Source organism: Syngnathus scovelli, chromosome 9 (assembly GCF_024217435.2).
Source record: "Syngnathus scovelli strain Florida chromosome 9, RoL_Ssco_1.2, whole genome shotgun sequence".
Taxonomy (NCBI): Eukaryota; Metazoa; Chordata; class Actinopteri; order Syngnathiformes; family Syngnathidae; genus Syngnathus; species Syngnathus scovelli.
This window is the reverse complement of record NC_090855.1, coordinates 2,597,920-2,621,501: the sequence shown is the minus strand read 5'-3', so window position 1 is coordinate 2,621,501 and position 23,582 is coordinate 2,597,920. Positions and strand designations below refer to the sequence as shown.

The following is a 23,582-nucleotide window of genomic DNA, read 5'->3' as shown; positions in this document are numbered from 1 at the left end:
ATATTTAGTATGTACGGTTGTGGTGAGTGTTGCTTCTCATCCCCTCCAGCAGGAGGCGCCTGACAGAAACTGATCTTTTCACCTGCCCCCACCCCGGCACCTGATAGTGCCACACCTCCATTACCACTCCCTGACCTGGATATGCGCACAACATGTCTCACCCCAGTGAGCCTGAAATGTAAGCCAGCAGGCAGGAAAGCAGGAAGGCTGGACGGCTGTGCCAAAACCGGATGGTTTCCGTCCTCTGGTCTGACGGGGACCTGTCAGTAGTAAGATAGCTGCCGCTTGCCGACTGAGTCGCTTCCCACAGAAGAAGGCGAGACACGGGAAGCAGTGGATGGACGCAACATGGGCTCGGACGAGGCCTACAATTTTGTCTTCAAGGGTGAGTCCATTTGTTCCGTTTCTCATGTAAGCATTCCAAAATAATTACTGTATTATTCAACTCTTCAGAACAACCTTGTCTTTCCATGCACACTTCCTTGTTCAAGATAAGCTTGACAGACGCCTCTATCTGCTTGGCTCACTTACACTGCCTGCTACATATTGAAAAAATAATATATTGTGTTTCCGACTTGAGAAAGTCAAAGTAACTAACCCTAACTCGGGCTAAAATAAAAGTAATAATAACTAATCAAACCTAAATCAAATAAAAAAAATAACCAAACTAACTCTAACCTCCTAATCCTAACTGTAATTAAAATAAAAGAACCAAGTATCATGGACTCCTGCATATTCACAGTTTGGAGCTCAGCTCAAAGCCATATCTAATATAAAAGTGGTGCTTTGGCGCCAGCATCTCATCTTGGTGCCAAGCAACTATGTTGACATGAGGGGAGGAGTTTTATGTAGTCAGGCCCTAGCCTGATCTAATGGGACAAAATTCCTTTCTGACCATCCACCACAACTAGAAAATATATCCCGCCAATAGCAAAGTAAAATTAACTAGCCTAACCCAGTTCCCGATAAATGTACTACTAAGTCTGACTGTAATACGAAACTAGATTGCAGAACGATAAAAGAAAAATGCAGGTTGGACAGAGCAACTTCCTCATTTAACTCTAGTCGAGCATCTCGCCCTCTTCAAAAAAACTGCGGTTGAAACCGGACAAGCATGGTAATTAGGGCTTATCCAACAGAGAACAATACTGTCTACTATTTCATTTTAAGCGGCGTGGCGGGACCAGAAAGACTGGAAAATGTTGGAAAACCATCGGAAATGTGTTAGCCGTCGTGTTATTTATTTCCTGATTCTTTTATACTATTTTTTCATGATGATTTTTAATATGTATCAGTTGGCAAAATGTTTATTTGTGGTATTTTTTGACGTTGTTTAATGCCCTCTGCAACAAACTGGAATTTAAAAGGTTATAGGTAAAGTTGATGCAGTAAAATGAGGAGAAAAACAATATTTTAAATTACAGTATGCCTGTTTCGAACAGAACATTCCCACAAACAAGTTTTGTAAAATCCAACGATGCCTTACAGTTTTTTTTAAATATTAACCACACAACCTCAATAAATCACTCAGTAAAAGTAATCTTTCGTCTATTAAATGTTACCCATGAGATCATGCCGCATTGTTCAATTGTTGCCTTTCCTGCTAAAACAAGCGAGCAAGGGGAAAAAAAAAGTCAAATCATGCCGTCAAGTGTAAGAAACTAAAAATTCCTGGGAATCAACAGTCCATTGTGGTGGAAAGCCTCATGTTTGCCTGCACTTTGGAGATTGTTGCTATTGTTTGTACAAGTAGTTACTGAATAATGAAGGACACCAATGGAAAAAGTGGCATTATTATAAAATTCACGAGGGGGGGGCATGGATACCAGAGAGTGGCCTCCAAACCAGACAGAGTAGATTATTCCTCAAGGTAAACATTCTCGAGACAAAAGTGTCATCTCAGCATGCTTATGTTAAAAAAATAAAAATGACAGTCGCTCTGAATTTTGTGATTAGGGAATTCCAGAATGCAGTCCAGTTTCGAATTCTTTTTTTGTGGCCTCCTCAGTCGTCCTGATCGGCGAGTCGGGCGTGGGCAAGAGCAACTTGTTATCCCGCTTCACCAAGAACGAGTTCAACCACGACAGCCGCACCACCATCGGTGTGGAGTTCAGCACGCGCACGGTGCAGCTCAACGGCTTCACCATCAAGGCCCAGATCTGGGACACGGCGGGACTGGAGCGCTACCGGGCCATCACGTCGGCGTGAGTCGTTGATGATATTGTAAACACGAGCGTGTGCTTCGCGCTGTTTTCAGCACAAACACTTTAGTTAACCTGCAAAACAACCCGCACTTCCTTATGTGAGCCGAGGAGGTTCTTTTAGACAAAAGTAGTGCTTTGCCGCCATACCGTGGAGTCTATATTAAATATATGAACTATATTAAAGTGAGCTGACAAGCCTCAATTAGATAATAGTGCTTTGCGTTTTGGTGCTAAAGAACAATTTTGAAGTGAGTTGATGAACCTCATTTGGATAAAAGTAGTGCTTTGCCGCCAATATATGACATCTTGGTGCTAAAATCTACATTGAAGAGTTGAGGGGATTCATCTAGACAAAATGAGTGTTGTGCAATGAGTTGAGGAGCTGTATTTAGACAAAAGTAGTGCTTTTCCGCCATCTATGCACGAAAGAATTGTTGAAATGAGTCCAGTAGATTTGCTGCCATTCTGTGGCACCTCCAGGAAATGATAAGTCTTTATGGGGGTCAACAGGTACTACCGAGGTGCAGTGGGAGCCCTCCTGGTTTATGACATCACCAAGCACCTGACCTACGAGAGCGTGGAGCGCTGGTTGAAGGAGCTATTCGACCACGCCGACCCCCACATTGTGGTCATGCTGGTCGGCAACAAGTCCGACCTGGAGTCGGAGAGGTCGGTGCCCACAGACGAAGCCAAGGACTTTGCAGGTACTCACCATACATTCAAATAGGCGCTCCGGTTCAAAAAGGTATAAATAATATAATATTATTTTTTATCTCTTATTTTGCATAGAGAAAAAAGGTCTGTTGTTTTTGGAGACCTCCGCTTTGTCATCAACTAACGTGGAGGCTGCGTTCAACACTGTCCTAACAGGTAAGCGGAATAATCGTCACTTGCTGGTTCCACTCCAGTCCTTTAGGTGGCAGTAATGTACATCACCAAGTGTTTCCCAACTGCCACACACATTTGTCCACATTTTTTCATAGAATGCTAACTAACAAAAAATGAAGCATCATTTTGTGTGATAATGATTTAATTAGGGGTTAATATTGTGATGATCTTTTATCTCCCTCAATGCAGAGATTCACAAGAAGGTGAGTAGTAAACAAGTATCTCGAGGTTCCATCACCGCTGTCACCTTGAACACCCCAAGAGTGGAGCCCACCGAGGAAAAGAAACCTTGTTGCAAGAATGTCTAAGCTTCCCAGGGAGCGCGTGGGATGGACGGGTCATGAGACTCCTCTTTAAAAATGACTGATTTGAACATACGCCAGGCTGGTGTAATGTGAATAAACGCAATATCCTGCCTGTTGTATTGTACATCTTGGGTTAGCTGTAATTTAAATAATTAAAGGTGTTTTAATGTTTTTTTAAAATACACGTTAAGAGGGAAAGCTTTGCTTGCTGTTGAATGTGAAGTGTGTGTGTGTTACTGCTGAAATAATTTGCGATAAAAATTTTGATTATTGTATGTAACTGTGCTTTGTTATAAAGTGGTGAATAAATAGAAGTATTGCTTTAACGCCATCTTGTGGCATCTTGGTGCCAAGGAATTATATTGAAGTACATCGAGGAGCTTGATCTGCACCATAGTGGGATTTTGCTACCATCTTGTGACAAATATAGGTAATTATAAACCATTTTTGCAATTTATAGTTTTTCTTTTTAATTTGTTTTATATTTTGAATTATGTTGAATTTAAAAGTTTAATATTTTTATTATTTTGTATGATTGCTATTATTATATTATATTATTATATATACTATAGCATGACCCTGTCCTTGGTTTAATGTCTGATTTGTTTCTATTTATTTTATTTTCAATTTTCTTATGTTCCTTGTCAAAATGTAATTTGAGTACGACACTTGGGGTGAGGGGGGGGTGTACGAGTGAATTCTATTAGGTTGGTGATGACGCGTATTAAACTAGTAAAAATGTCGGCAGAAAAACAAGTAGAGTACTCAAGTAAAGTACGAATGGGAGGTAAAAAGTGCTTTGGTGCTTTTTTGTGTGCTCACTTTGCTGCTGCCTAAGGTGGTGTCACCTGTGTTGCGGCTCTGAGCCGAAACCCAATTCTTACGTGACGTGACACCCGGCTGAGCCAATCGCGTCGAGTCGCGTGACAGGTGTCTGTCGAGCACAGGCCAATAGGAGCTGAGTGAAGGCGTGACAAACAAGTGACGTCACGCCGTTGCGGCCGCTCCGGTTTGCGGCAACTAGTGGTGACAACAAGAAAGCGGAGGCAGAGGGAAGAGGACGACGACAAACTTTGGCTCATACTTTTGCCTTTTTTTCCGAGGGGGAGGACAGGACGACATCACCGCTGACAACGTGTTGTTTGACCGGCTTGACGTTCGCCTTCCGCCGCTGCTGTCATCGTCTCTGTGGTTTTTGAAGTTCGTTCGACTTGAACAAACGCGAGCGCGTTAAGTGAGACGAAACTATGACGGGCCGGGAAGATGAATATGATTATCTCTTCAAAGGTGAGTTGCTCCATTTTGTCTCCAGCCTTCCCCCATTCTATTAGCTGGCTACATTTAGCTTACCTGCGTTCGAATGACGACGAACCCCCGTGACAACTTTACGTGTTTCAGGGTGACGGCACCTGTTGCTACACATCTAAGCACTTTAAAAGCTATCGCTAGGGCATTAGCTACATAAGGTCACTTTTGTGAAGTAAGACAACCGGCATGTGATGTGGCGAGTAATAATCTTGCCCAAGCCGGTGACGACCTCATCATCTTTGGACGAGATGACGGGTACCGAAGCTCCAAAACACAATAAAAATTGCCTAAATTAAACTATGTACTGGGCTTCAGACAATTTGGAAAGTTCAGGGTGAATTATTTTATTTTCTCTTAAAAGCAAAGCATTTTCTCACAATAAAAATACCATTAAAACTAACTAGAAATAGACTTCCTTTTGTCTGCATCTGTGGTACTCTGTTAATAAAAAGTTGTGTAACAAAGTGCTGTACACACTCAAATAATGATTGACAATAAACAAAATATTTTTTTAAATAAAATTTATTCAGATGTACTTATAAGAACACAACAGCAGTTGTTTTACTTAAAATTAGAGGCATTTCTGATTGAAACTCATTCAAACCTTTGAATGGTATCTTATTTGCCTTAAAATAAGAGCAAGGGAGGTCATACTATCACCATAACACACATTACTATCTTAACTTTTGGCCCCTATCCCGTTTTACTCACTCAGAACTTTAAAAATGTGCTGAATGTTTTTGTTTGCCCAAGATAAGAACGAGATTGGCTTTTTAATACCCGTTTGTTCAAATGCTAGCATGACCATAGCTGCTATTTGGCTTATGACACACAAAAAAAAGGAACGGGCTGGCACCAACCGGGTGCAAACAGTCATTCATATTTGTACCTTGATGTGAACAAGAGGAACTTCAGAGCCTTAAACGAGTCAGCGTTGTCAAACTGGAAATACCTGCATGGAGTGTGTGTCTGTGTGTTCTAGAGAATGCAAGTGTTTGTGTTCACCCAACGCCATACAAAAACTTTGTCACAAAGCAAAGAGAAGATGAGATTTGATTCCAGGCATGAGCAGAAGTTATAGTGACAAAGTACGAATCACAGTCAGGTGCCTTAGGTTTTATTGCTTTTAAATTTTTTCCGCCGCTCCTTTTGTTCCTTTTTTTTTTTTTTTTTTTTTTTTACGCCTAAGCTGTTTGCTGCGAGTCAAGCAGGTCAAGCTGCACACTGACTCATGCTTCCAACCCCATTTGGCTATCGTCAGCACAGGAAGTCGTTCGTCCACAGCTGTCCAATTTGAGCCTTCTTTATCTTCTTCCACTACTAGCTAGAAATTTTTCCCACCCAAGAAAAATCCAAAGCAGAAACCCCACATTGTTGTATTTCCTGATAGTATACGTATAGCGACGGTGTCCCGCAGGGATCGATGCGAGAACCCTGAAAAGTTCATCTAACTTGCTTTTGCTTCACATGTACAATACGATAGCTTCTGCTTTTTATTTAAAGTAATTTCTGGTAATTTTAAGTAGTTCAGTAAATCATTTGTGGAGCTGTTTTTGCTCATATGTCATACTGAGATCCAATTTAATTAGTCTAATCTATTTAATTTCCCAAAATCATTTAGCGGATTTCATTGGGCAAGCTCTGACGTCATCCGACCAAACAGGTTCATCCTCCCAGAATTAGCTTCATAGCTCACGTGAGCATTTGCAGACTTTGGGGAAAGCTGTCATACGATGGGTGCGGGAGTTGATGATTCGATATAAGGGCTGTCAGGAAATTCCTTTGCTGGCAGAAATGTCAACAACGTACTTCTAAATGGGCGTGTAACGGAGACATCGTATCCCTCCTCGCCTTGATTCAACTCAACTTAATCACGGTTGCTTAATGATTCTTCTCCTTCACCCGAGATTCATGACACATGGTGGTAACTTCAAGATAAAACAAACTGCCCGTGTCTCTTGCGACACATTGCAACAGTGTTGAAACACGGCATGGTTTGTTGCCGCAAGCTTTAATTTCCTATTTTGTAAAGACAGGATGTCGTCAGGCTGTGACTCACTTGACAAAAATCTCAATTTGCGGAACTTGGTTATACCGAATTAAGCTATGATTCATAATTGAACACAAATATTCCTCTGTTTCCCCAATTAGTGGTGCTGATCGGCGACTCGGGCGTTGGAAAGAGTAATCTGCTGTCCCGCTTCACCCGCAATGAATTCAACCTGGAGAGCAAGAGCACCATCGGCGTGGAATTCGCCACGCGTAGCATCCAAGTGGAAGGCAAAACCATCAAGGCCCAAATCTGGGACACCGCGGGACAAGAGCGATACCGGGCCATCACTTCTGCGTCAGTGCAAAGCTTAATTTAGCTATTTAATCACATTTATTCTATTTATTGCAATCTTGCTGTTTTCCAGGTACTACCGCGGCGCGGTGGGAGCGCTACTCGTCTACGATATCGCCAAGCACCTGACGTACGAGAACGCCGAGCGCTGGCTGAAGGAGCTGCAGGATCACGCCGACAGCAACATCGTTATCATGCTGGTGGGCAACAAAAGCGACCTGCGCCACTTGAGAGCCGTGCCCACCGACGAGGCCAAGGCCTTTGCAGGTGCCCACGCCAAATCATCGATACTTAAATTGCGTTTAGACTGACTTTTACTCATTTTACTCTTTAATTCTTTTATTCCTAGAAAAGCACGGCCTGTCTTTCCTGGAGACGTCGGCTTTAGACTCGTCCAATGTGGAGCTGGCCTTCCAAACCATCCTCACAGGTGACTTTGATTCCAGTTTTTGACCTTTCCGTCAAAATCCCTTAATGTCAGACACTATCCACCATCCGCCTGTAGATGGCAGCAAAGTCCATCTAATGGATTCCTTGTGTCAGTGGGTGCACTGAGGTGACTTCACATCATTAGTATTAGTTCACATCAATGGATAAATGCGATGTACTCGAATTGAGTTAATGACCTCCCCAAAAAAAGCTCAAAATGGCTTCGGTCTGCAGCTTTTTGCAAGTACATAATGCTCTCCTATTTCTCTCTCAGCCATCTACCACATCGTGTCGCAGCGGCAGATGTCAGGACGCAACGACTCGGACTTCTCGCCCACTTCCAACGTGGTGCCCATCACGGTGGAGCCCACCCAGAACGCATCCAACAAGGGCATGTGCTGCCAGAACAACTGAGCTGCGCAAAGACAGTTAGATCCAGATAGACAGACAGAAAGGAAGACCAAGAGGTGGGTAGAGATAACCATTACACTTCTTCGCTGGGTGGGAGTATCCATGTTGAACACTCCTGTTACGTTGGTTTCTCAGGAACATTTAAATGTTCCTGGGTCATTTTGACTCATTAAAAAAAGTTTACTGTATATCTAGGCTTGCAAAATTAGGCTGAAATATGAATGCAAGTCAACCATCAATTTTATCAGCTTCAGGTTTATTTTTGTTACTTCTCATAATAATTTTCCCAACTTTGAGAATTCTCCAAAATTTCCAACCCCAGTTGTAGCTCGCCGTCAATATTTATAACTGATTAAGCTTATAAATATCTTTTGATTTAACTGTCGGTTTGACATAAGAGGAAGGTTAAATGGAGGTTTCCAGCAATGTGTGGAGCACGCCCCCATATCTGTCAAAATTAAGATTACTAGATGATTCTCCCCATCTCAAAAAAAAAAAAAAAAAAGCAGTGGAGTTCCCCATCACCTTCACTCCAACTTTCCCAAAGACTGTCGCTACTCCGCTCAATTGCTAAGTGATTCATCTAGAAATATTTATTGAACACTAGGTTTTTATCATTTTCATTGCATTGATTTAAATCTACGCTTATTTGTGAGGACATCCGACTCTCCATGAGGGGCGTGATGGCGTCGTTTTTCATAAATGCACACGTTGGATCCTGGTCTGGCGTTTTCAGATTCTTCTGGGAGGGAGGGGTGGGGGGGTCCGGGTTGTAATGGGGGACACACCACTGCCTTCTAGTGAGAAAAATCAATGGACCCCCCCCCTTGGCTTTTTTATGTAAATACCGGAGCCTCTTTTACTGTCTTAACTGGACCAGGACATTTTTTTTTTTTTTTTTTGCCTTGCAGAGGTCAATCCTCTCACTTGCTTCTCTTTCCTGCGGGAGGAATTTTTGTTTATTATTATTTTTAATTCAGGCAGACAGGTTATTAGTGTGTGTGTGTGTGTGTGTGTCAGTAAGGGTTTGATTTAAAGTGCACACAAATCACCTGGTGTGTGCTGTGTGGCCTTCACAGGTCTTTAAACTGGGTGGTGTAGGACAAAACTTTTTTTTTTTTTTTTTTAAGAAAAAGCAAACAATTATTCTAATATGTATATTGGACTGCATTCAATATGTACAAATAAATCTGATTTGTAATAGTGTCTCTAATGTTCTTCTGACAGCATTCGAAAGAAAAAAAAAACTGTTTGGTGTAATTCCATAAATTTTCTTATGAGCGAGAATATTAATTTTGGAGCCAGACGATTCCAGTTCGTGTCTACCGCCAATTATATTACGCAATATATTTCACTGCACAAGAGGAGTACACTTAAATTTAACCAAGCTCTTATCTCATGGGTCAAATTGACCAGGTTTGAAAGAAGATTATTTTTTAATGAGGTCATTCACTGCTTTGTTCTTTTATATTCATTAACTGGAATCTAACCATTTTTTGCAAATGACAAATATATTCTTCAGGTGTGTTTTTCAATGGGGCAGGCATGGAAGATGCTCAAGTTGTCTGAAATTCAAGCTTGTAATGACAAACAGATGCCAGTAGATGGTAGCGTTTCATCCTGTTGGAATTGACTTCAGCACAGCTTTTGAGTAGAAGAAAAAGATTAGGTAAGAAATCTTGTCATCACTTTTCATCGTGAACAAAAGCACATGTCACCTCTATAATCATTTTCATTTTGTTCTTTTTATTAGAAACATTTACAATACATCTTGTATCTTGGAAAAATAACAAAGAACCAGAACTAACATGGAGCAGATACATTAATAATAATAATAATTAATCATAAAAATGTCTTCCAAAAAATGTAATTCACCCGGAAAAAAATGTGTGCTATAAGAAATAAACCTGCAATATCACATGCCTCGTCGAGGGCATGGCACACTGTAACAGAGTTCAAAGATTTTTTTTTTTTAATTTTTCCTTTTTTTTTTTGTTTGTCATTTTTGTTCCCATCCATCAAAAAAAGTTGACGGTCAGCCACAGAGCGCCACACACACACACGAGCGTGAGGGGGTGGGGGGTGGGGCGACCCTCTTTTCACCGTTTACAGAGGAACCAGAAACTAACGCCAGCCCGATGATGCTGGCCCGTAAACTAACGCACTACCACCACTATTAGACCGGCATGAAACACACACACACACTAATTGTGCTGCAAATATTGGAAAACGCTACCAAGAGACAATCTGTCGGCCGTCTTCGGAGGAAGGTTACAAGTTTTCACCTTTGGTCCCGCCACGTGCAGCAGGAAATGTGTCAAGTTTTGACCAATAAATATATAAACTTCAAGAACTTCAAGTTGATTTTCTGTGAGGTGAATACTCGCCACCCAAAAGTATTGGAACAGTGAGGCTAATTCTTTGGATTTGAGATTCGCAGGCAGTGAATCTCAGTTTTCCTCACTTTTTTGGTCAGAAACCGGTGTTTTTGATCATCTCATTCCATATTAAGAAAAAACTAGCAACAAAAATTCTGATCCTTATATTATCACAGAACACAATGAGTTAACTAAACAATAGTATCTATATTTAATTGTCACAAATTTTCCAATTTATGATCTTAAATAACAATAAGCAGGTCAAAAGTTATTTTTCATTCATTCATTTTCAGCAAAATGAAAGAAGTAGCCTCGCTGTTCCTTCAATATCCGACGTGGGGACCGACCGGCATCAAAACTCGCCACCTTTTGACCTCCGAAAACGCTCTCATCTATGAAAATCTAATCTAAGTGACCACACGACATACTACATGCAAACTAGTACAGTAATGAACTTGTTGTGTGTTATGTGTGCTATCTAGTTACAGTACAGAGATCTAAGAACATGGTGCGCCCTGTTAAACACCACCGGGGCCTCATTTTCGAGGGCCCACCAAATCCGCTAATAAAATCGGCCTTTGTCAAGCGGCTCTGTTGCTGTCGATCCAAAAAAAAAAAAAAAAAAAAAGACTTGGAGATGCCAAAATAAAACGTTGTACGCAGTCAAGACCTAGACCTTGGTTTTGGATTTTGAATCACAGAGAAAATGTGTAATGTAATCAGTAAGTCAGTACCATGGGCTTACAGTTGAAGGCATATGTGTGCATGGGGGGGAGCGGCAAGGGGGATTTACTAATGCAGGACATGAATAATAACAGTAATAATAATGATATAATCGAGGCACAAGATTGATGCTCTGTGACTAAAATATCTCCAAATTCTTAAAAAATAGTTTATTCTGTCGTGGGCGCGGCACGAGTGTCGTCCGGCGTCCATAACCGTCATAAATAAAACTTTTTTCTTTTTTTTTCTTTTTTTTTACGTAGAAACTGACTTCCCCCCATCTTGTTTAGAAATATATTAACTTCTTGTCATTTGAATTAAAAAACAAAAGGTCTTTTAAATAGGCTTGTTTTCTTAAATAACATCCAGATACTGACTTTTTTTTTTTCCCCTTACTCTCTGCGTTTCTAAGAAATAAAAACCAATGTTAGCAAAATAGATCTGACAAAACTGTAATGTTTTTTTCTTTCTGGTTTTAAGTTAGTTTCTATAAATGTATGCGGAAGAACTCAAATATATTGAAAACTCGTCACAAGTTCTTTCCCCAAAAAACAACGACAAAAACTTAAAGCTTGTAAGAAAAACAAATTAAGGAGTGCATTAGGTTGAGTGTTTTCTTCGTACATTCAAATGCATTACTTGCTCGAGTTTCGTAAAAAGTTGGTTACAATTGCTTAAGTGCATCCATTGAGAATAAGGATTTCCTATCACTCCTTCAAAGGGATTCTACATAAATGCATAAGTCCATTTCCATAGCAAGAAAAAACATCAACAGTTCCTATTTTGACTAAAACAGAAAAAAATCGTAATATCGTAAAAAATAATACTACGGAAAAATTAACGACTCCAATGTCGCCGCGAGTCATCTCCGCCCCTTTCAAGTCGCTCCTGTCTCAATCCAAAGTATTTCATACCGGCCGGTCCGAGCTGCACAAATGAAACTTACGCACGTTTCTTAACAAGTCTATTTTCGATTAAACTACGCTGCAATACTGTATACCATTTGGGAAAAACCCACGTTCGCTTTGAGGTCGTAAAGCCTTTTTGTATGCGGATAACTCTTAGCTATACGGTACAATATCTTGCTAGCATGCAGTGGAAATTGCCAAAGTCAACTTTTAAAAATTGTCAGCCCCCTGTTTTGGGGATTATGACCCACACATGACCCGATTGTGGGGATGTTCCAAACCTGATATGTTTTCACAGATTTGCTTTCACAATATCGCTTTTTATAACACTACTAAGTTGGCTCTGGTCGTACGTTGGTCTTTGGCTACATGTGACCGTAATACAAAGCAGAGGCGAAGTTTGGAAGCTACGCTAAAAGCTAAGAGGCCCCCCATTAGTGCCATTAGCATTGTTAGCTTCCACTTTTGTCTTCTCAGTGCCGCTCAGAACTCCTGAAACGAGTGCTTAATATTCAACATATCACGCAAAAAAAGACCCTGAAGAGCACAGTAATTATCCTGTTTTTTTTTTTTTTAATTTTCATTTTTACTAATCAAAGAGCTGCGACGAGCTACCAAAACGCTAATATGCTAATAGTCAAAGTAGTCTGAATAGAATATTACTGTTTATTGCTTCATCTTAATGTACATAGAAACTTGTGTCTTCATTCAGGGGTTATTATTATTATCATTATTATTGTTATTACACATACAATTCATCGGAACTTTTACGTATTTGGGATTTATACAGTAGAGGCTTCATAAATGATATCATAGTAGCGTCTGATAATTTATATACTACTAAGTTAATCCCTTGAAATAATATTTGTTAAACATATGAATCTATCTCATATAGGCTATTATTTACGTCAAAAAGTGATGGGTAAAACGTATAATAATAATAATAATATTTTTTTTTTCCTGTGCTAAATTGGCGTAGTAATCCAAAAGCTTTGTGGAAGCAGGGCATCCAATGCGCAAATAAATGTGTATTTATTTACAAAGAGTCTTTGAATACTCTTATATAAAGAGGCGGCATCCCTCTCTCGTCGTGATAGCAACAACAAATACAACGTAAAACAAAAATGATAGGGAATCCTTATGTGCATTTCTTAAATTCTAGGAAATATTTCACCATCAGTGGTCGGTTTGGTATTCATCAGATGCGCAGTTTTTTTTTTTTCTTGGTAAATAAGGTGCTTAACTCTTCATATGTATATTGTGTTTTTAACCCAGCTGTTTGTTGCTCAGGAACAGCAATAACGTTCTTGGGTCAATTTGACTCGTGACAAGTAATTGAGACAGAAGGGTCAGAAACGAAACCAAAAAAAATCATTAGCTGCGTTAGAAACATTTCCTAGCCAATATGTGTCTGTTCATACCCAAAAATGACTTTTAATGTTGTTCTTTCGTGTTAAAATGGGTCAATTTGACCCGCGACATAACAGACGGGTTGAGGGTGTCATTTCCTGAACCCCTTCCTAAGCCAAGTGTGATTCACATTCTTTAACTTGAAAAGTTGTTTTAAGGGGGTGGTGCAATGGAAGGCCAACATGTTAGCCTAAATGGCATTATTGGAATAAACAAAAAAAGTAACATTAAGGCATAAAACAAAAATACTAAGATTTTTTTTTTGTTGACTGTGCAATTTCTCCATAGAATGATACTCTTTATTTCTACTCTCCGTAGAATTTAAGGTACTTTTATTTTTAAGTGTTCCACATGCTTTGCTCTGTGTTTGGCTCTTAATAGGAGGACAAGGAGGGGTGGGGTGGGAGGGGCTTCGGGGGGTGGCTGGGACACAATTTTAAAAAGGCCAGATGTCTCCTCTAGGGGTGGGAGAAAATATCGATATCGTGATACATCACATCACAGTATCAGTAGACCAACATATGGTATCGATACCCCGATACCTTAAAAACGGAATTGAAAACAGTTTAAAGGCTCAAGCCGAGGCGATACAGGTTTTCTCGTTATCAGCCGCAGTATCGATATTGCGATACAGTGTATCGTCATCATCCAAGTATTGATACCTGATACCTTTAAAACAGTTTGATGGCTCAAGCTGAAGTGATATTGCAAGACATTGCATCTTCTCAGTAACGATCCACCGACATTGGCGATCGATACTCAATACCTTTAAAACAGTTTCAAGCCTCATGTTCTCTCGGCGTAGAAACATGTATTGATATCGTGATACATTGCACCATTATCACAGTATGGATAATCCGACATTTGCTAGCAAGACTTCCACCCATTGAAGTACTACCATGTAAATACGCCCCCTTGTGTTTGAAAGCAGCATAGACGGGCGAGCAATCGGACGAAATTCTTCCGCCAATGCTAGGAAGTTTTATTAGATAGCGTAATTATTGTGCTGTGAATATTATAATGTATCATAGCTATCAATACATGCTTTATCATATAATCGGGACAGTATTGTTCGGTATAATATGGACTCTAACATTCCCACCCCTAGATGGCGCCCCCAACCCAACAAGACGCCTTCCCTTTTATTCAACAGCCCCCACCTTCTTACGTTGCCCTCCCCCCCACTGCCCTTCGTGCTCGGGCTTGAGCTTAATTTGATTCAGTGAGTGCTGGTTCAATGGGGCGTTTCCTCCGCTTTCCTGCCAATTACAATTGTCTGATTTCATTCAAGCTAGGGTGGGGAGTAGGGAGGCTGGGGGGGTCTCCCATTGGCTGGGGGCCTCAGTGTCCATAGTGAAGGGGCAGCTGCTGGATGTCCCTTACAGTAGCCAGGGAGGGGTCGTCGGGTTGGCCTATTTGGATCTGTCACGTAAACCCTGTTTTGAATTTCACAGTTGGTGTGCGTGTGTGTGTGAGGGAGGGGGGCGGGGTTTAATAAGGGGGCTAAGCAGAGGGGGGGGGGTCACGCTACACCTCATGTGATAGGACCATTTTTTTTAACATGGCCACATGTTTTTCATCAATGGTGCAGTTTACAAATCTTGTCTGTGGGGGGGTTGGAGTCTCCCCTCCGATCTGCACCTGGACCGGCCCATTTGCCTAATTATCGAAAGAGCGCCCGCCGGGCCCCGCTGTCCGAGCGTCCACACACAATAACGCTCCTCAATCCAAGGGAGGGTCACGCTGTAAGAGAAGGGGACCATGGGGCGGGGGTGACCAGATATCCACACAGCTGCTCCAGCCAGACGCCAAATGTAAAAAAAAAATAAAAAATATCGTCTTATTTGCATGAGGTTTGCTCACATTGTCTAGTGACGAATGTAATAGTAATGACAAAGAGAAGGTGGCTTGGAGGGGGGGGGCAACTGGTCCGGTTTCAAAGGCGGTTTTCCTTTTGGGGGGGTCCTGGGCAAATAAAATCAGGCCTATGAGCTACGGGGTGAAGGCGAGCATCACTGAATCTTTTCCGCAGATTACAGCGAGCCTTGTGTAATCAATGCACCGCCCCGAATGAGATTCGCACATTTTGGGGGCCGATGCACTGAACAATGACACCGATAAAATGGCAAATAATAATGTAATGCCTCCCCCTAAACAAAAAAATCTACGGAAGAATTGCTTTGACTAAAACCCTTTCACATTTTCTGTCAAAGCATAATAAAATGATTCAAAAAAGTCTGATTGACAACCCTCTTTTAGACCCGAGATGATTGTTTGGTGCGGTGTGAATTAAATCATCCTCCACCCATATAAACCCACTTCATGGTAACGTGATAATACAAAAAAAATTGGAGTAATAATAAAATGTTCACATTATGTCGGCCTACACTGTGATTCTGTGTTTAAGAATAACAGCAGCAGTCCCATCATAAAAAAACAAAATACCAGAAAAAAAAATCAAAACCTGAAAAGGTACTATACTTCTCTTATAAACCAAACTTTTATAAAATATATATGCATATATATGTATATAAAAGAAAAACTGAAAAATATCTCTTATACTTTTTAGTAAAGCAAGCAGTGCCTTCTAAAATAGCTGCTTGATTGTTTTAAAATTTTTCTGAAAAATGAAAAATGTATCGCAATAATAGGAATAAGAATAATAACAACAACCGTAATAAGAGCAACTAATTAGCCGACCGACAAACGAGAGACCGAAAAAAAGAAAAAGAGAACCACACAACTGGCTAAAAAGGGATCCTTAAGAGAATATTCGGATGGCCTGCGAAACCTGCGTGTGGCACACGGGACACTCGGGGTGGTTGAGCTCACAGATTCGGATAGCGCACTCCATGCAGAAGAGGTTGTGGCCGCACGGCACCAGGGCGGCCGTCACTTTGCTCTCAAAGCAGGTCATGCAGTCCCGCACGGCCGGCGGCGAGTCCGGCACGGGGAGCCGCCCGGGAAAGCCGCCCTCCCCGGCCGAGGTGGGCTCGCTGTGGGCGCGGCGAGCCTGCGCGTGGGGCGACGCCATGCCGCCGACGGACGAATTGGCCGGCGGTTCCGGGAGCCCCGGCGAGAGTCTAGTGAGGGGCAGCGGGAGCCCGCCGAAGCTTTTGGATCGCTGCTGGGCGTAGAAAGCCATCTGCTTGGGGTAGTCGGGGTCGCCCCAGCTCTGGGTGCCCTCCGAGCCGAAAAAGGAGCACGGCTTCTCTCCGGAGCTGGAGAAGTTGCCCTTATTGTAGATCCCCACGCTGTCGCCGCTCCCTCCTCCCCCGAGGGCGTCGGAGAAGTTCTGGCGGTAGCTGCTGGTCAGAGGTTTCCGCTGGCCCCCCTGGAGGCCCCACACTTGCTGGAGTCGACTCTCCAGACCGCCGCCGCCGCTCCCGCTGCTCCCGGCCGGACTGCTTCCGCCGTTGGGGCCCAGGCAGTCGTTCTCGTTGTTGTGGTCGTGCAGGCCTCCCGTCCGGAAGGCGATGTGCGCCTCGATCTCTTCGCGGGCTCGCTCGGCGTTGCTCGGCGAGCCCGTGATCTCGAAGACAGGGTCACGGTCCCGGCTTGGGGTGACGATGTACGTGCAGGTCTGCTGCTGGATGCGCTTGATGGTGGAGCCTTTGGGGCCCACCACCAGACCCACCACTCGGTACGGCACCCTCACCTGGATGGTGGTCTGGCCCGGGAGCGGGGTCGGCGGGGAGCCGCTGAAAGACACCCCCAGCTTGTTGCGCGACGCCCTGAGCATGGAGAAGTGCTCGGCGGCAGAGATGATCTCGCGACGGGCCAGAGCCACATCCTCCTTACGGCCGGTGATCAGGAACACGGGCTCCTCCCCTCGGACAGGGGTCTTGATGTAGGTGTTGGTCTTGGCCCGTAAGGCTTTTATCTTGCAACCTGCAGACACACAGACGAGTTACAAACTGCTTGTGGATGTTCTCATTCATGCATCTGGACAAGACTTAGAAGACATTTGGCCTATCATCTGAGAAGGCTTCATCAGTTCCAGCAACAGGATTTGGTTAGTGGTCTGTCCCAACTGAACCATTAGTAGAACCACTTTTGACTGAGCAGTTTATGCTCCGCCGTGTGTGTGTGTTTGAAGATTTCCAATGAATGCCTCATCTACGCTAAATTCCGTTAGCCCGTGTATGGCATTTCCTATGTTTTGTTAGCATTAAGCTAGAAGTGTTTCATTAGACACTGCTGTGGGTTGTCACTTTATAATACAATGTTTAATTTGTTTTCCATCTGTTTTCCGGTAAACTTTCACACTGAGTGACAAATAAAAGGCAAGGCCTCTTATTTGGAAAAAAAATGTGCAAGCAAGACTGTTTTTCTCAGTAATTTTGTACAGAAGTCTCCCAACAAACACTTCTTTAACTACAGATGTGGTGGGCCTGAGGAACCAGCGCAGATCTATTTGCAGCATCACCGTCATCCTTACAAATTCTGACCTCTCCTTGAACTTGAGGCCACTCGCAACTTGTTTTTTTTTTCCGCCTGGTTCATTTGCTCCTTTCTGGAGATATTCACACTTATTTTGTTGCGGTGAGGCAAGCCGGATGTTTTCATGCATCCACGCAGCTGGCCATTGAGAAACAGAGGGAGCCAGCGCCCTGGATATTGACCAGTCGGTCCGGCCTTTCTTAAAGGAACCAGCTCTTTGTAGAAGGGACACTTTCTTTTGTTTCATTCGAACCCGACATCGGCAAACCCCCGTCGGCCACACCGGTGGTTTAACGAGGCTAATAGACGTGGTGGTGTCGCGGAGGATCACTGAGCAACGCATTCCTCCACGCCGCCTTTTAATCAGTACAAATGAGTGTCACAATTAGACAATTACAGAGGCAGAGATTAATCAAACACAACAAGAATTTAGTCACCCGAGATGCTTCATCTGTAATGGTGGGAAATGGGAAATATGCCAAAGGTAATACAATAACACTAATAAAAAGGTTTGTAAAATTTGGCGAATTTTCATTTGGAAATTCTTTATGGGAAATGTATTTAAATGGAGTTCAAACCAGGAATTTACAACATTGAAAGTAGGGAATTTAAATATACAGTGGTTGGATAATTTATTTTAGCATAATTGACCAACCAATGAAAGAATCAAATTTGTAATATTTCCAAAATTTACACTCTTAAATGGCTGGAAACATTTCTGGAAATTTTTCCACCCCTTTGCAAACCTTGTAAAGATTGAAAATATTTTTATGACAATGACAAAATAACTGAAAACACTGTAATATGTGTGCCAGTCCAGTAGATGGCAATGTAACTAAACGCTTTGAGTACACTTGATTTGCATTTTACTTCATTTACAATGTTATGAATAAATTAGTAGTAAATATTCTGTGTAAAAATGGATGTTCCACCATTATGATTTTAGTTGTGGCAATGTTGATTTTTTTGGGGGGGTTGTAATATGCATGCCGGGCCACTAGTTGGCAATATAGAGAAACACAACACGTATAATTTTCTAAATATGCAGTAGAAAAGTTTGCAAAAATATTCAGCCTAAAACTGTACTAAACTTTTGATTTCCACCTTCAATTACACCAAATTTATATGTTGACCCGTTTGTACTTGAAGAAATTTGTCAAAATTTGTTCGTGACGTGTTGCTACATTTGTCAAAAAATCAATCTGCAAAAATGTACAAACAAGAAACTGATCAAAATGGTATTTTTTTTTAATACCACCTTTTGGACAACCATACAAAAGCAAAGGGCCTGGACAAAACAGGTCGTAGACATTTTTGGGGAATATTTTTAAGCTTTTTGTGCTATCGTACTTGAAGAAATTAATCAAATGATTGTCTAAAATTGCGGAAAACATCAGAATTTGATTTTAATGCTTATATTAATCACTTCTGTTTTGCACCAGTCATACATCCCTGAAAATTCAAACCTCATAAATGTTCAGAAATGGACAAAAATGCTGACTGGAAATTTCAATATGTGATGTGAATTGAACTTTTCCAAACACAAGATGGGGAAAAGGGTGAGGCAACGCTGGCTAACTGCCTGGCTGGCTCCCTTCTTTTGTCCTAATGTGTCAGTGGGCCACATGCACAAACAAGCCCCCCAAAACATCAGCCCCGCCAGAACCTGGCAGAATCCAGAGCTCCTTTCTCTCCACTCCCAGCCCCCCCTGCCTCCCCAACCTTCACCCACTCAGTCACCCACCCTCCCCCCACCGCCCTCCTCACAACAGCACGTTGCCTTTTGAACAGTCTGGCGCGTCCCAGACGACAAAGGAAGCCAACGCTCCGGTGACATTGATGGCGTTGGATTGTGGAATCGTGCACCACACTCGAGGCTTCACTACACGAGTGCTTAGAAAACAGATCAGATGATCAAATCATAAAAGGGAGGAAATATGGAGAATAATAATATTTAAAAAATAATTTAAAAAAAAGAGCTCCTGTGTGATGATGGAACTTGTAAGGCAGGCAGGAAAAGTGGGAGGCTGATGCCTCATGGAAAAGGAGGAATAAGGGGAGGGGGTACCAAAAAACACCACCACCACTCCCTTTTCTTTGTTAAAGGTAACATTGGAACAAGAAAAGTTTGCAAGGAAAGCATGCTTGTTTTTCATCATTTTTTCTTTTCGGTTATGGAATTACCTTGCCTGCCCACTATCTCGGCCACATGCTCGGAGCTGGGCACTGGGACGCATTCGGTGATGTTGCAGCCGCGTCCTTTGGGCTCCCCGGACGAGCTCTCGTACAGGGCGCACAACTTGCTCTTGCCTTGGAGGATCGACGCGTCTCCTCCGCCTCCCATTCCACCGATTCCCCCGATTCCTCCTCCTCCTCCACTATTGTGGTGGTTGTTGTTGTTGTTGCTCCGGTCTTGCACTCCGCACGTCGGAGCTCCACCGCCGCCGCCGATAACAACACTACCTCCACCACCTCCTCCACCACCTCCTCCTCCACCGTCCTCGCCCTCGCCGAGCCCCAGGAGCGACAGCTGGCCGAGCGCGACCCTCAGGGCGCGGGAGTCGTCCTCGTCGTCGTCGGGGGGACCCAGCAGACCCGCCTCGCCCCCGAAGCCGGAGCCGGCAAGATCGGCGCCGTAGCCCCCGTTTTTCTCCATGATCCCTGCGAGCACCAGCAGGCTCGGCATGGCTAAACAAAAGAGTGGCGCGAGACAAAGACGACGGGGAAGAGACTGGAGAGAGAAACTGCCTCCTCGCAGCCGCCTCCTTCCACCGGCCCCCCCTCCTCTTTTTCTGCGCTAGTCCCTCCCATAGATCGACCCACCAGCCACCCAGCCGACCCCCCCTCCCGTCCCTCCTCCACCACTCCGCCCCCTGGACTCCCACACTACTACTTCCAGTACGCTTGCTGGAGAGCTCCAGGGGCGGACGGGACACGCGAGGAGAACAAGGCCGGCGTCTGCGCGCTTTTCCCGGGCCGGACTTGCCGGTGGCTGGGGGGGCCGGGGTGGATGGGGGGAGGAGGGTGGCTGCTGCGCGACGCTCCACCCAGTCTGGCTCCTTCAAGCCGCTCCCCTCCTCATAGTTATGCTTTAAAAGAACCATGTACTGTATTAATATATGGACAATCAGCATTTGTTCTCTCAAGCAAGAGAATCGAGGTGCTGAAAAAGATGACGTCATGTTTCCTTTAATTAAAACAATAATTAGTGAGTCACTTCACAGGTTTCTTTTATATCAAACAAATGGTTTTAGGTTATTCACCTGACATGTTTCGGCGGTTTCTTCCGCCTTCATCATCACTCTGATGAAGGCGGAAGAAACCGCCGAAACATGTCAGGTGAATAACCTAAAACCATTTGTTTGATATAAAAGAAACCTGTGAAGTGATTAAATAAGGAAAAACAAAATGAACTTAGTACAATTAATAATTAGTGAGGGTAAATGGGGAGGGGGTCGCCCCCCCCCCCCAATTTTTTTTGTTATTTGGACAATCCTTTTTTTTTTGTGGTGCAAAATAACGAATTCTCGTCTGATGTCCATTTACGTCCTCGTCATTTTGTTTGAATCACAATATCAATTTTAAAAACGTGGGGATGAATGGGTTGGGGTGGATGCCCAAAACAAAAACATGCACAGTATTATTCCTTCTCTAGTTTGCTTAATCTGCTGTTTAAAAAAAAAATTGGAGAATTGGATTTCATGCTCATGGTAAAGGATGACGTCAACTTTGGCACTCCTCGTGTTTGCACTATTATTTTTGATTAATAGTAAGAATTACTGATGATAGATGGTGGGTTTGTTGAGGCGATAGAGGGATGGGTGTACGCCCACCTCGTGTAGCCACGCTTTGCGGCACCACGTTGTCGTCTCCGCATGAGGATGTTATGTATAGACTACAGGGTGTCTGGCACAGGGGGAGGGAGGGGGAGGCATCGAGGAGAGGTGGGGGTGGGCGGCGTCTGTACATATATTTATATAATATATACGAGGGGGATGGGAGTTGGCAGACTGCAGACCCTATGTAGGAGGCGGGGGCGAGTAGGGGGTCGCACACGGCCATCCGTACATCCAGTTCCCTAAAAAACAGGGAAAAAAAAGAAAGAAAAAAAACGCTTTGCAGCAGCAGCAGTAATCGTGCCGGTGAACAAAAGAAGCGCACCCGTTGCTTCAGACTCCCCAACAAGATGTCGCACACAAGCCACGCCTGACGGCATGTTGGTGGGAGCACACAAAAGCAGCCCCCCACCCCCGAACCTACCCAAAAAAAAGATTTTGCACGTGCAGTTTTTCCTGGCAAAAGTAGCTGTACATGCGGTTTTTCACCTTTTTGTTTTATTCCTGGGAGTCAAAGTCAAGGTTGGCCATGTGTGTGCACAAGGATGTGAATGACAAGGCAAACTCTGCATGAGCAATATGACACTCTCCCAAGCCTTGCTCCCTCCCTCTTCATCCTCCTCCTCTTCCCTAAAATGTTTTCCATCTCCACGCGCGTTAAATAAAAAAGATTTTCCTCTCAGCGCAGCATGCTGTTAAAAAGAAAAAGAAGGATGAGGAACAATTCTCCAGGGCAGGAATGTGTGATCGTGCGTTCCCACGTTGGGAGAAAATTCCGTCCAAAGGAATTCTTTCTTTATCTTTACATGGCCATTAAATTTCACTTGACAATCCTCTTGTGGCATTCAAGGTGTTTTGCCACACACTGTTTGCTTTACAAAGTTTTCCAGCTAAACACACAATTAGCTTCCAGAAAGGCAGACAAAAAAACAATATTTTAATGACTTATTTTACACATTTGCATCACCATATTATGAAAACAATTCACACTTGAAAGAGACAAACTTGTCAGTTAGAAAAACGGCCGTTGTTTGTTTACATTCAAACTCATTTTGTGCCAATATTCCGAGTAAATAAACCGTATCAATATAGAGCAGGTGTCTCAATGGGGGGGGGGCGGGGCGGAGCCAATCAGGGAAAGGCCTGTGTGCGTGTGCTGGTGTCAGGCTGGGATTAAAGCAACCCCCATGACCCGTTCTTCTAGAAGCAGGAGAGCGCAATGGCGTGATGCATGGAGTCGCAGCGCGTGTGGGAGAAGGCGGGAGGGACGGGGGGGGGGGTTGGTGATCCCACCCATTCTGCCCCCAATCCTTAAACTCCGGGAATGGACGCTGCTGCATGAGCGTAGTGTCGTTTGTCCGAGAGGTCGCGTGACTCCATTAGGAGGAAAAGGAGGGTCCGCCGGGACAGGAGAGACCCGATCAATACGGAGATCCATGATCAGGTTTCTGCCTTGACTACAAGGGTGTCTTACTAGTAACACACTACTAGTGCAATTTTTGGCCTAATAGTAGAACTACAAAACCATTCAACCCCCCTCCTCCCGATATCTATCTTGTGGTCCACATACTAGTCCGCTTTGTCCTCACCAGTAAAACAATCCAACCCAGTAGTAGCACAAATAGGAAGGACTAGAATTTTTTTCCACCACCAGAACAACTTTACAGGCCTTACTTTCATGACCGGTGTAAATCCTCCTCAGCATGTGGGCATATCTCAGACGAATGAAAGGGAGGGCTGCGCCGCTGTGGGAGTGGTTACAACCGACTTCAGAAATGGAACTCAGTTGTCAGCAAGTACATTTTATTTGTTTTCTATTAGGCCAAGAGTGATGTTTTGAAAAATGTCGTACTTGAGTCGGTCTATCTTTATCAAGGATATGGAATAATTGCTCAAAGGGTTTTATGTGTGTGCGTGCGTGAGTTACAGGATACTTGTGAAAGTACAAGTGAGGTCATGTTACTGATTGGGACCATCTGGCCGTCAGAGTGGTCC

General features: G+C 43.3%; 3 protein-coding genes across 3 annotated transcripts; 2 read left to right on the top strand and 1 right to left on the bottom strand.

Annotated features, from left to right (window-relative positions):
• Window positions 1-118: 118 nt before the first annotated feature.
• On the top strand, window positions 119-3,723 carry rab25b (RAB25, member RAS oncogene family b). The gene is made up of 5 exons (XM_049730689.2): window positions 119-385; window positions 2,009-2,204; window positions 2,715-2,908; window positions 2,994-3,074; window positions 3,282-3,723. Exons 1-5 carry the CDS (start codon window positions 349-351, stop codon window positions 3,398-3,400), a joined length of 627 nt encoding a protein of 208 aa, XP_049586646.1. The 5' UTR covers window positions 119-348; the 3' UTR covers window positions 3,401-3,723.
• A 694-nt stretch (window positions 3,724-4,417) lies between these two features.
• Window positions 4,418-9,012, top strand: rab11al (RAB11a, member RAS oncogene family, like). Its single transcript, XM_049730688.2, has 5 exons — window positions 4,418-4,684; window positions 6,857-7,052; window positions 7,123-7,316; window positions 7,399-7,479; window positions 7,753-9,012. The coding sequence occupies exons 1-5, from the start codon at window positions 4,645-4,647 to the stop codon at window positions 7,890-7,892; spliced, it is 651 nt and encodes a 216-aa protein (XP_049586645.1). The 5' UTR covers window positions 4,418-4,644; the 3' UTR covers window positions 7,893-9,012.
• mex3a (mex-3 RNA binding family member A) lies at window positions 8,634-20,560 on the bottom strand. Its single transcript, XM_049730682.2, has 2 exons — window positions 19,936-20,560; window positions 8,634-17,199 (listed from the first exon to the last, which is right to left on the bottom strand). Exons 1-2 carry the CDS (start codon window positions 20,435-20,437, stop codon window positions 16,070-16,072), a joined length of 1,632 nt encoding a protein of 543 aa, XP_049586639.1. The 5' UTR covers window positions 20,438-20,560; the 3' UTR covers window positions 8,634-16,069.
• Between the last annotated feature and the right edge of the window lie 3,022 nt (window positions 20,561-23,582).

What these genes read in the sequence shown, in the direction of transcription:
- mex3a (XM_049730682.2), bottom strand. Translation starts at nt 20,437, where the DNA reads ATGCCGAGCCTGCTGGTGCTCGCAGGGATCATGGAGAAAAACGGGGGC. An exon ending in CGAGATAGTGGGCAGGCAAG is followed by an intron (nt 17,200 to 19,935) that starts GTAATTCCATAA and finishes GTGTGTCTGCAG; the next exon opens with GTTGCAAGATAAAAGCCTTA.
- rab11al (XM_049730688.2), top strand. Translation starts at nt 4,645, where the DNA reads ATGACGGGCCGGGAAGATGAATATGATTATCTCTTCAAAG. An exon ending in CGAGGCCAAGGCCTTTGCAG is followed by an intron (nt 7,317 to 7,398) that starts GTGCCCACGCCA and finishes TTTTATTCCTAG; the next exon opens with AAAAGCACGGCCTGTCTTTC. An exon ending in CTTCCAAACCATCCTCACAG is followed by an intron (nt 7,480 to 7,752) that starts GTGACTTTGATT and finishes TTTCTCTCTCAG; the next exon opens with CCATCTACCACATCGTGTCG.
- rab25b (XM_049730689.2), top strand. Translation starts at nt 349, where the DNA reads ATGGGCTCGGACGAGGCCTACAATTTTGTCTTCAAGG. An exon ending in TACCGGGCCATCACGTCGGC is followed by an intron (nt 2,205 to 2,714) that starts GTGAGTCGTTGA and finishes GGGGGTCAACAG; the next exon opens with GTACTACCGAGGTGCAGTGG. An exon ending in CGAAGCCAAGGACTTTGCAG is followed by an intron (nt 2,909 to 2,993) that starts GTACTCACCATA and finishes TATTTTGCATAG; the next exon opens with AGAAAAAAGGTCTGTTGTTT.